General features: G+C 39.3%; 1 protein-coding gene across 1 annotated transcript in view; it reads right to left on the bottom strand.

Moving 5' to 3' along the window:
• SEL1L2 (SEL1L2 adaptor subunit of SYVN1 ubiquitin ligase) overlaps nt 1-12,900 on the bottom strand; it is a 132,509-nt gene that overhangs the window by 54,996 nt on the left and 64,613 nt on the right. Inside the window, exons 4-5 of the mRNA XM_074405379.1 lie at nt 7,570-7,672; nt 1,525-1,687 (exon numbers count right to left, since the gene is read on the bottom strand). Coding sequence (XP_074261480.1) covers nt 1,525-1,687; nt 7,570-7,619 — 213 coding nt within the window. The 5' untranslated portion in view covers nt 7,620-7,672. The remainder of the gene's footprint in view (nt 1-1,524; nt 1,688-7,569; nt 7,673-12,900) is intronic.

The raw sequence follows: 12,900 nt of genomic DNA, 5'->3' as shown, positions 1-12,900 counted from the left end.
AAGATATAATAATATTTCATCATTATTCTAATAATAATAATATTTCATCATTATTCTAACTTTACAGATGAAAATTAATAAGGTTGCCCCATCCACCAGGGGTCTTCCAGTCCAACTTCTGGTTCAACTAAACATACAGACTCATAGGACTCCCACAGGCTAGGTCGCCACCAGTGTATGAAGACAGATATGGCATAGTAACCATAGTGTGGCAATAGGGCAGCATCTGGCCTTTTTAAAAATTTTTCCTGTGGGAGTTCTTACAGCAGTTCATAATTCTTCCAGGAGCCATCATCTTTGGTCCTTCAGAAGATGGCTCAGATGCAAGGAGATGAGACTCACACTGGGTGGATACAGGAGCCACCCTGACTTAAAAGCCTCATTCTCAGTGTAATAACTCCACAGGCACAGTATCCAGGGTCCCCATAAGAACTACCTCCATCTTGTATTTATAGTTCATGATTGTTTCTCCCAATTCAAAGGCAGTTTGTCAATCAGAGGTCATTTCTATCACAAGCAAGTTAACTAAAAATATAGTCAGCATTTTATTCCTATCAGATCACGAGGGAAACAGAACTAGAGAGTGAAACAAAGGTCAACTTTTCATGCAGAAGAAGGGAAAAGAGTTTTCTTAAGTAGCTTATTCAATAAACAAATGAAAGAGTGGATTCAAACTTAGGTCTGTCTGACTCCAAGTCTAGATAGTAACAAATGTGATCCCTGGGGGGAACGCTTTTAGATAACTTTACTTTCTTTTTCATACTTTCTGAATTCTCAAATTTTTTCATAATTAGAAAAAAAGGTTTTCATAAATAAGACTATAGCAACATGAAAATACGCTTTTGCTATAGCAGTAAGTGAAAGTAGCCAGAAGCAAAATGATATATGCACTTGCACTGTGATTAGGATGATGTAAAAAGAGAAATGCACAAAGAAAGAAGCCAAGCAAAAGTACCAAGCAGTCCTAACAGTATTTGAATCAAGATGGTTGGCTTGGGAAAAGCTTTTCTTCCCCCGTTTTCCAGACTTTCTATGAAATGGTTATGTTATTCTTGGAATAAAATGGAATGCATTTATTAAAATAGAAAAGGAATTAAATTTAGCTTATAAATATGTTTACATAATTTTATAATGTAAAAATCATGCAAACATATCACCCTAAGATAATAGATATAGTTTCATATTTCTTCACAAAGGTGAATACATTTTATATCAAATTTAGCTCTTGGGGGTTCAGAGGTCCCAAATTATCTGAAAACATGTACAAGGTCATGGAAGATAGAAAAGTGGATTTGAAAGCTGCTCTGTTCCATTCCTGAAAGTCATGCGTGGAGCTGGAACAATTTTCCCAGGGCTTCTGCCGCACTCCTGCCCTGACGCCGCTGTTTCAGTGCATTACGGTAACCTCCCTAGACTGGGTTCAGGCAGCAGAGCTGGAATACTATTGCTCAACTCCTTTCACACGCTGTCTATAGTTATTTCAGGATGGAGCTATTTAAGGTTTCATTTTCTTTCAAAACTCACGTTTTGGGCTTTACACGATCCTTCTTTAGCCAAGGACTCATATAATTGGATAGCTGCTGTTATATTTTGCAAGCCAAAATTTCCAAATAGCAAAGCGTCAGCCATTTTCTCCATAGCTTTCAAGTTTCCCATGTCAGCTGCTTTGGCAAAAAGTAGGTAGGCTCTGTTTCAAGAATATGAAGTCAAGTTTGATTTTCGAAAATGAAAATTTCTTCTCCCTCTTCAACACTATTCATATTACTTCTGTCTAACAAGCAAGAACCAGTTGTCATACAGTTTAGCTGAAGTTCATTACATATCTAGATCAGTAGAATTTTTTTTCATTCCTAATGCAGCCTAAGGTTATAATTTCAAATACATCTCACAAATAATAAAGCTACTAAAAAGGAGAAATATATAAGATACACCATCTTATACACTGAGTAAGCATATACACTGAGTAAAGTGAAAAATTGAGGAACTTATCCTAAAATAATGAACATTCCCATGGTTACCACCATTATTTATGAATATTTGTTTTATAAAGTAAATTCTAAAAAAAAGTAAGAATAATCAAAATTGGAATGTAACCTCTAGGAAGTTAACTATCAGGAGAATGATGATCCCTTCTTAAGATAATTTGCTAAAACGGAATATAGTCTTCAACACAGCAAAGTCAGACTCTTTGGAAAAACAATAATGAAACAAAATCTTAATGGCTAGGGCTCCAGAATCTGACTGCCTGGTTCAAATCCTGGTCCCACCTCTTAGTAGTCAGATAATTTCAGCCAAGTTATATAACTTCTCTATAACCCTCTAATCTATGAAATGGGATAGTATTATACCACTCACTTCATAAGGTTGCTGTGAAGACTAAATGAATCATCCATGGGAAGTGTTTCACATTGTGCCTAGTATAGAGTCAGCACTCAATAAATTTAGCTATTATTATTGGGGCTGTTGCACTGATTCTAAAGTTTTATAGTATGGTACTTGTTCTCATATAATGAGGTGATAAGTGGTATGAACATTTAGTGATTAAAATGATAGGTGCCACAGGATTACCCTACACTGCACTCTCCAAGTCCTAGTCAGAGGTAGTCACCTGGACCTGATTGGTATAAGAAGTGATGGAGAGTCTTGCAAGGTCAAAACATGTGTCAGAGACAGAGAGTACTTTAGGAATTTATTTTTACTTTTGTAACTTCCTTTCTGAAGGTAGAAAGACAAGAAAGCATTAACCTCTACCTGTAAACTTGACTCAAATACAGAAAAAGAAAACCCACAATTTACCATTGCTTCTGACTCAGGAGGATCAGGAGACTCACCTTTCTACACAGCCTATCCATTCTCTGGCTAAAATAAGCTGCTCTTGGGCAGAAGCTGGAGCAGAGTAGTCTGGGCAAGAAGGACCTCAGACAGAGAAACATCCAGGTAGGAATTAGAGTGCTGGATGTCAAAACACAGGGTGAGTACTCTAGTGGAATAAAAAGAGGTAGAAAACTGGAGTCCAGGAGATCAAGAAAGAAATTAACCGACGTCAAAGCAAGCGGAGATTCTGGAGGTGGGAAGGCAAACAAGGTAGATGGTCTCAAGGCCACTAAAGGCAAATGTCTGGCACCCACGGATAGGCATAAGGAAGAGAGTCTGGCATCAGGATACAGACTCCCTTGAGCCTTCCTGTCATGTGGCTGGATTCTGCAACTCTATAGCCTGCTGGGATGGGAGAGGCACCAGCATGGACCAGGGCACAGAATCCTGAGATAGGTTGCAGGGGTCTCCAATAGTTAAGTCTAGTATCTCTGGCAGTTTCATACTCAGTCTCTGGACCCAGAGGGCAGCAACAGGATGCAGAACAAACCCTTCTAGGTGTCTTGCATTCCAAGGGCAGAAAAACCAAGGTGCTATAAGGGATATTAGAAGCAAGATCCAGGGCTGGAGAAAGTTGCTTACCAGTAAAATTAAGATGTGGGCGATAATCCCAAGAGGAAAAAGGTGGGAGAAGCTGGGCAGCAGGGGCAGATCCCAAAAAACAATTTGTTAGGTATATGGATCATCTCTACAGGGTCTGGCATTGGATGCTTGGGTGGGTGATGGGGGAGGAAGGGCTCAATGCTTCTGCAGAGCACATCAGAAACTTGGTGTAGAACAACAGCTTATCTTCAAAACTTCTTTGCTGATGAGGAGTGATTCTTAATGAAACACCATTCTAGCTGTCAGTGAGGCTTCCTGACTCACTCAGACAAATTTGTTCTCTCTGACATATGCTTGTTTAATATCTGTACTTTTAATAGCACTGACTTGTTCAGTGATTTTTCCTATTCATACAAAAGACGCTGAATGAATCAATGAGTTGGTCTAGGATGTGGGTGTGGAGGAGCCAAAAGGACTAGTCTTAATTATCTTACACCTGTCCTGCCAACCCAGGAAGTGGCAAAGCAAAGAGGATAGGATAGAGGAATGAGTGGGAATGAAATTCTTCTCCTTTGGTCAGGAGGGTGTACGATCATTTTCTCTTCACCTGCTCTAAGCTTAGTCATGGCTGCACAGATGTGACTTGCTTAAGGAGACAGCAGGTCATCTCAGAACACAAGAACTTCACCCAGCTTGCCCACAAACTCCTGAGATCTATTTCTATCAGCCCATTAGATTTCAGTTCTCCATTGCTACCAACTCAAAAGGGTCAAGAGGCAGAGCGTGGTGGGCCATGCCTGTAATCCTAGCACTTTGGGAGGCCAAGGCTGGCAGATTGTTTGAGTTCAGGAGTTTGAGAGCAGCCTGACCAACACGGCAAAACCCTGTCTCTACTAAAAATACAAAAATTAGCTGGGCATGGTCATGGCCACCTGTAATCCCAGGTACTTGGGAGGTGGAGGCAGGAGAATCACTAGAACCCGGGAGGTGGAGGTTGCAGTGAGTCAAGATTGTACCACTGCACTCCAGCCTGGGCGACAGAGTGAGACTCCATCTCAAATAAGGTGCAGGGGAGAGGGGCGGTCAGGAGACTGAGTTTTGGGGCAAGGTTGTGGGCAGGACAGTCTTGGTAAGAACAGCCTGAGACTAAATGACACCCAGGAAGGCATGAAGGTCCCCACACTGATGGATGGTCTGCTATTACAACTGGGCTTTCTCCCTGTTATTTAGAACAAAGAAGGTCCCCTACAAGGTTAAGAGATTGGTTACCTGGAACCTTCTCAAAGTGATTTTGTCCCATCAGGCTGAATCGAGGGTTTTCCTGTACTTGATGCAACACACCTAGTGGGCCCTTTATCTCTGTGGGCTCCAATGCTATAGTCAAGGCTCATCTGAAATCTCAGGGACCAGCCCCTGCCTGGTACTCCACTTCTGTTTCTTTTAGCTAGGCTGGCTGGAGAATTCTCTGTTCTGACTTATTCAGTGGGCATGTTAGTGAGATGAGCTCCTATTGGGCTGGATTTTATTTTTGGGAACTGGTTTTACCCCATCCTCATTATAACAGCCCCCAGGGACATTCAGCGTGAGGCCTAGGTTTTGCTGGGGTTGGTTGAACCACTCCCTCACTTCTTTCTTGTCTCTTGGGAAGAATTACAGCATCTTTGTGACTCTCTGTTTCCTTCTCTGTAACTTGGGGATAATTACGTATGTCTCACAATATCATTGTAAGCAGTGAATAATTTACACATGTAAAGTACCTAAAACAGTAACTAGCACAAAGCAGGTGCTTGATAAATGAAAGTTGTTGATGTTGTTATAATCAGGATCATAGCTGAGTGCTCTTTATCCTTTATATTTTTACACTTCCCAGAGGCTTGGGTTTTAAGAACTCATGGACTTTGTTGCTGCCTTGTCTGGGCTGGCTACCACAGCTCTGGAATGCCACAAGTATAACTTTTGTATGTTTTTAGTAGAGATAGGGTTTCACAGTGTTGGTCAGGCTAGTCTCAAACTCCTGACCTCAAGTGAACCACCAACCTTGGCCTCCCAAAGTGCTGTGATTACAGGCGTGAGTCACTGCACTTGGCCAGGGCTCATACTTTCTATTACTGGTTCAAAATACCCTTGGCTTTCTTTGCCCCCATACCTTCAACTTACTGGTTAGGGGACTCAAGATAAAACTAACACAGCTGTATTTCATGGTTACTAAGAGCCAGGCACTATTCAAAGAGCACAATTGTTTTATCCAGATCACAGAGAGGTTTAGTAACTTATCTAAGGGCACATAGACAGTAAATGAGAGTACTAGGATTTGATCCCAAGGCTTTAGCTAGAGCCTTGAGGGGTGACCACAAGTTGCGCCCCTCCACTAGAAATGTGGGGTGGAGGGAGAAGATATTTTTGCCTCCCCTTTGGACAAGGTAGATAAGTGATAAGAGAAACAATGGACATGAAGTAACACCATGTGGCCACAGCTTGGTCACCTCCCAGCTATCTGTGCTCACCTCACTTTAACATTTTTGAATCTCTGTTTCCAACTTTTTAAAGGAGAAAAATGAAGCTCTTCTTATAAGACTGTTCTAGAGGCCGGGTGTAGTGTCTCATGCCTGTAATCCTAGTACTTTGGGAGACCTAAGTGGCTGGATCACGAGGTCAAGAGATCGAGACCATCCAGCCAGCATGGTGAAACCCCGTCTCTACTAAAAATACAAAAAATGGCCAGGCGTAGTGGCTCACACCTGTAATCCCAGCACTTTGGGAGGCCGAGGCAGGTGGATCATGAGGTCAGGAGATCGAGACCATTCTAGCCAACATGGTGAAACCCTGATTCCACTAAAAATACAACAATTAGCTGAGCATGGTAAGGCATGCCTATAATCCCAGCTACGTGGGAGGCTGAGACAAAAGAATTGCTTGAACCTGGGAGTTGGAGGTTGCAGTGAGTCGAGGTCAAACCATTGCACTCCAGCCTGGTGACAGAGCAAGACTCCGTCTGAAAACAAAAACAAAAACAAAAACAAGAAACAGCCAGGCGTGGTGGCACACACCTAGCTACTCAGGAGGCTGAGGCAGGAGAAATCACTTGAACCCCGGAGGCGAAGGTTACAGTGAGCCGAGATCATGCCACCGAACTCCGGCCTGGAGACAGAACAAGACTCTGTCTCAAAAAAAAAAAAAAAAAAAAAAAAAAAAAAAAAAAAAAAAGACTGTTCTACAGATAAAATAGAATCACATACATAAAAGTGTGCTTCGAAAACCATAAGATACTGTACAAACACCCAGGCAGAATAAAATGTGACATGGTAAAATCCCCATAAAACTGCATACCTCAACTATACCTTGGCTTTCTGTTGAAATTGCTCTCTGTAGCCCTGTGATAGGCAAGCAGTCCAAACCCACGCCCATCTTGGCCCCTGCGACTTGTAATAAGTAACTACGGTTGGTAATTTCCATCCTACCCAGACAATGTGTAAACTAACGCTTATCTTGACTTCTGTGAACCACTTAAGTAACAATGGGAATGTCTGAGGCCCCTCATCCTCATCTCTGCCCAGGAGGTGATTTACGAATGTCCAAAGTCCACTGGCCCTTGGAATGTCTGAAGCCCCTCACTCCCACTCCTTGTCCCTCACCCTCACCTCTGAGGTGGTTTACGGGCATAAAAGGTCTTGACACCCTCCTTTCAGGGCCACGGGTTGGTGAGACACGAGTCCTCCGTGGCCACCGGCAATAAAGACCCTGCAATTTCGCATACTTTTGTCTTAGTGTTGACTTTCTATGCTTGCTCCAGTACAAAAGCATTTTAATATAACAACTTCCTCTAATTCAAATTACACATTTTATTTCATTAGAATTATCTAATAAATTAAAGCCAAAACAGTATTTCTGCATGAATGGTCAGATCAGTGTCTTAATTCTGAATTTCACTTAATATGGGTACTGTAATCTCACATGCAGATCTCCTGTTTGTTTAGAGTGATAATTTGTGGGATTCTTTAAATACATATTTGATCCTTTTAAAAACAAAAGCTTATAGGCAAATAAGCTTACTTGTTATCCCGATGAGCTTTTAATGATAAACTACATTTGGGATTTTTCTTTCTTCTTAACCTGGAAACTTAACTTGGCTAAGGTTACTGGATAAAGACTTACTCTTCTTTTTGTTTTTGGCTTTTAGACTGCTGGAGGATCTTGATGCCCATCTTAAATAGCTGGTCTCCTTCATCTGTAAAATTTTTCTCTGCTTGCTTTTGTACTACATATGAACAAACAAGAAAAAATTAAAAAAAGGTATTACTTCTATGTTCTATATTTTAAAATTAATGTGTTAATATAATTTGTTGGCATATTAGTTTGAATTTTCCTCTGTTTTTTAAGCCTCTGCATTCAAGATCTGTTAATATTATTCCTTAGCAGAGGAGCACTGGTAGGTCAGATGGCAGAAGCTGCCAAAAAGTTATTCCCTGCTGGTTTTTGTGAAAGGATCTGGAAGGTGAAGCAGAAAGAGAGACACTTCTGATAAGAGAAGAGATGCTTCAGTCTAAGAAAGGGATACAAGATTCTCCAAGCAAAAGGCAGGAGATGCCTGGTATATCAGAGGGGCAGGATCTTAGCTCTGGCTGGCAAAGACTCCCCACTCTTGGCCCTGGCTGGCAAAGACACTCCTGTCTGAGCATAGCACAGTAAACCTCAGAGCCACAAGATTCCAAAAACAATGAGGACATGGGAAACAGGCATCTTCAAGATGGCCAGTGTACACCTAGGAGAGGAGGAAGGAATTGCTTTAATTTTGTTATTGGCCAGGTGCGGTGGCTCGTGCCTGTAATCCCAGAACTTTGGAAGGCCGAGGCAGGCGGATCACTTGAGGTCAGGAGTTTGAGTCTAGTCTGGTCAACATGGTGAAACCCTGTCTCTATTAAAAAATATAAAAATTACCTGGGCAGTGGTATGCGCCTGTAGTCCCACTTACTTGGGAGGCTGAGATGGGAGAATCACTTGAACTCAGGAGGCCGAGGTTACAGTGAGCCGAGATGGCACCACTGTACCCCAGCCTGGGCAACAGAGTGAGACTCTGTCTTGAAAAAATTTTTTCTTTTTCCTACCTAAGGCTTTTCCACCTCCCAGAATCTTTCTAAGACCTGGGGGAAGGCAGAGAAAGAGAATACTCATAATAACTTGCCTCATAGGATGAGGGCTCAAAATCGGTTTTGTAGAATTCAAGGAAAATGAAGAAATTAAAATTTACCTGATAACGGTGATATTTTCCAAAAGTTTATATAATACTTTGTAATTTTTAAAACATAATCACCAGTTTACAAATTGGGAAAGCTGGTTGTGGGAAGAGTCAGACTTAAAGATATAAAGATCCTTCAACAAAGTGCCCAGGTGCGCACGTGTGTGTATACACACACTACCTCTCACACACTCTCTCTCACACACACACACACATACTCTCATACACATACAGCCTTTTACAACATCACAGTGCCTCTTGAAGTCCATTACAATACTTAGTGAAATATTTGATTAGAAGAACCACACTTGAGGCCATTTTAAAGGAAAGGCACTTGGGATTTGATGCCTCATTAACAAGACTACAAAGAACAAGTAGCTCTTGTTTTTTGTTCCTGACAAGCAGAGTTGCTCATTTTCCTTTTTAAATTAAATTTTAAAAATTAAAAATTTAAAAACTATAAAATATTCTTAACTGAAAAGCTTTTTAAAAATTATTTTGAATACTTCACGTTATCCAACCAATTTAGTAACACTAGACACTTTCAGGATCCAATTTCTGCTCTGAGTTATCTGTTATTTATACTCATAATTAAAGGGAGGAAAATAATGGAGAAAACCTAATAATTTGTGTGTGGAATAGTAATAGCTCCCATGAAAATGCTTTTAGAGAGTGAAAATAAATTTTGAAATATTGGGCCTATATAGAGATAAATATGAGAAATGATTTACCACTACAAATTTCTACCGATGGCTTTTACTTTTATTTGTAATTCTTTTTTGGCTTTCCAAATATATTGGAATACAAATTTTCTTTTTCTTCACTCTGTTGCCCAGGCTGGAGTGCAGTGCCACTTCCTGGGTTCAGTGATTCTCAGGCCTCAGCCTTCGAGTAGCTGGGATTACAGGTGCATGACACCATGCCCAGCTAATTTTTGTCCTTTTGGTAGAGATGGGGTTTCATCATGTTGGCCAGGCTGGTCTTGAACTCCTGACCCCAAGTGATCCACCTGCCTCAGCTTCCCAAAATGCTGAGATTACAGGCATAAACCAGCACACTCAGACTCTGTTTATTAAAATACTAAAATACTATGATACTGATTGATCAAATTTTCTTTAATATAAGGTGGTTCAGGGCCGGGCATGGAAACAGTCAAAATAAAAAGGGATATGACTCACCTAATGGGAAAAATGATTTACAGAAAACTCTCAATAGTGTCATGTAAATGAAGTATTACTTTCAATAAACAACCCATTACTTAAAATACTTGTAACGATGTACAGTAAATTTATTTTAAAACAAAAAATGTATTTATAGACTTGTTTTTTTAATTTTTCATCCATTGATTAACTTGTGTTCTCTGTCTCATGATTCTGCATGTTTGTAGCTTTGAGAAGTAGTATCTCATGATTCTGCATGTTTGTAGCCTTGAGAAGTAGTATGAGCACAGACTTGAATCAGACTGCCTAGATTTGGAAAGTCATTTACTAGGTACCAACTATATACGCTTGGGAAGATTATTTAACCTCTCAGTGCCTACATCACCTCATTATAAAATGGGAAGTATAATAGCCCATTCTTCTTAAGGGCAGTGAGATAATTAAGTACAAGAACAGAAAACTGCCTAGTACCTAAGTGCCTTGTAAGTTTCAGCTCTTATTCCAACATAATAGATATTGCTTTTGATTCTTGTTTCATGAAACATATTTCTTTCTGCTAAATTAAAAGTTTTTTGAAAATGAACTGTCCTTGTCACAAATATACAATAATGCATAATTATAAAATTAATAAATAATAACACAATCCCTGTTATTTCCAATTTTGTTGAGTAGATCTTTGAAGAGATATTTTCTTTCTACATTTAATAGAATTTCTTTACCATTTCTCAGCAATACTACTGGCGTTATTTATGTTTGACAATGATCTGGAGATTGCAAATAAACTTTATCATTGTAAATATCTGTGCTCTTATTCAAGCATATTTGAGTCGATTGCATCTTTATTTGACTAAACTCTTTGCTGAGTCATTCTTTCTTGGATGAAATGTTATTTTTAGTAACAGATCGTTATTCTTCCTCCTCATCTAGGATTATATCTTCCTGATACACATAAGGGCAAATGTGAAGAACTCTTCTGATGCATTATTCACAAAATCTGAAGCTGAAGCTGGTTTATATTAAGTACAATTGAAATTAGATTTTTAAAGAAGGATGTAGTGTCTGTGTAGGCTAGATTTCCTGCAGAGGAAAATAATTTCCCATTTTTATCTCTTTGTATCATTTTAATGATGAAAGCACTTGATTTTTAGTCAGACTAAGAGATATTCACCTCGCTCACTAGTTAATTTTTTTAGTTCTATATGATTCCTTATGTGATTTGTGAGGTAAATGTAACTTGAGATTCAAACTAATGGAATGTACTACATTTTCTTTGTATTTTTCTAGATGGTATTGATTGATTGATTTTTAAATTTACGTATTAAGGTTTCAGATTTTATGGTGAAACATACCCAGGATTGAGAAATGCAACACAGGGAATAGGAAAGAACCAAGCAAGTATAGGCTTTCAGGAGAAGTTTAGAGCTTTGCAGAATGGATGGCACTAGAGGGTTACTTCCCCTTACCACAGGCAACAGGGCTGGGCTGTTACATTCCTGCCTCAGTTAGCCAATCGATACAGGCCACCACCAGGATATCATATTTAATCAGCAGCACCTCTATTTCTTAGTGGCCATCAAACAACGGTGTATATTACAACTTATGACATCTTAAATTTGACAGAAACATGGTGTATGAATTTGAAATGATACATTTCTCTTTAGTTACTGTTTTGGTGGCATTCCACAATTTTTATGTAGCATTTTTATTATCAAACTATTATAAATATTTTCAAATTTCCATTCTAACTTATTCAAACAATGTTTAGAAGTGTTTATTACTTTTTCCAGACATAAAAGGATTTTAAAAAATTGTCTACTTGTGGCTTGTAATTTTATTGCTTGGGATCAGAGAGCACAGCAGAATCATATAGATTCCTTGGTTTATGTTGAAACTTGTTTTGTGGCCTGGTATGTGGCCAATCTTTATACAGGTTCTTTTTTTTTTTTTGCTTAAAAGATTATATATTCTTGGCTGGGCACAGTGGTTCACACCTGCATGGGAGGCCCAGGTAGGTGGATGACTTCTTGAACTAGCCTGGGCAACATGGTGAAACCCCAACTCTACTAATAATAGAAAAATTAGCCAGGCATAGTAGCACATGCCTGTAGTTACAGCTACTTGGGAGGCTGAAGCACAAGAATTGCTTGAACCCGGGAGGTGAAGATTGGAGTGAGCCGAGATCGTGCCACTGTAATCCAGCCTTGGTGACAGAGTGAGACTCTGTCTCAAAAAAACAAAAACAAACAAAAAAAGGATATATTCTTTGTTGAATACCATATATTATTAAATTGAGCTTTATACATTCAAATCTGTTTGATTTTTAGTAAGTTTTTGTTTGCTGAATATCAATTTCTAAGAGATGTGTTAAAAAATCTTCAACAATTGTGGATTTGTTCATTTCCTATTGCAAGACTGTTAATTTTTCTTTTACTTTGAGGTTGTGTTTATAGATACATGCTTATAGTTATCACAACTTCCTTGTGATTGTTCCTTTGAACATGTTGTGGTGATTCTCTTTTTCTCCCTATTATTGACTTTATCTTGAAGTCTATTTTGTCTGAAGTTAATATGAGCTTTCTTTTGATTAGTGTTGTATGGGATATTATTTTTACCCAGTTAACCTCAGTTTTTGTGTGTCACGTTTTAAATATGTTTCTTACAAACAGCAGATAGTCGAGTATGATATTTTTCTTTTGGTCTAAGAGTCTCTGTTCTTCACATTGAATTTTTTTTCTGGGCTGCATTCAGGACAATTTCTTCTGATCCTTTTGGTAATTTGTTAATGTTCTCTTCTACTATGTCTGATCTTCTTAAGCCATCCTCTGATTTTAAATTTCAATGAATGTATATTTTCTTTTTCTTTTTCTTTTTTTAGACACAGGGTCTCACTCTGTTGCCTAGGTCACAATGCAGTGGTGTGATCATAGCCCATTGTAATCTCAAACTCCTGGGCTCAAGAGATCCTCCCATCTCAGCCTTCCAAGTAGCTGGGCCTACTGGTATGTGCCACCATGCCCCACTAATTTTCTTTTTTTCATAGAGACAGACTCTCACTATATTGCCCAGGCTGTTCTCAAATCCTTGGGCTCA

Source organism: Saimiri boliviensis, chromosome 9 (genome assembly GCF_048565385.1).
Source record: "Saimiri boliviensis isolate mSaiBol1 chromosome 9, mSaiBol1.pri, whole genome shotgun sequence".
Taxonomy (NCBI): Eukaryota; Metazoa; Chordata; class Mammalia; order Primates; family Cebidae; genus Saimiri; species Saimiri boliviensis.
Note: the sequence above shows the minus strand (reverse complement) of the source record. Positions and strands in the feature narration are given on the sequence as shown.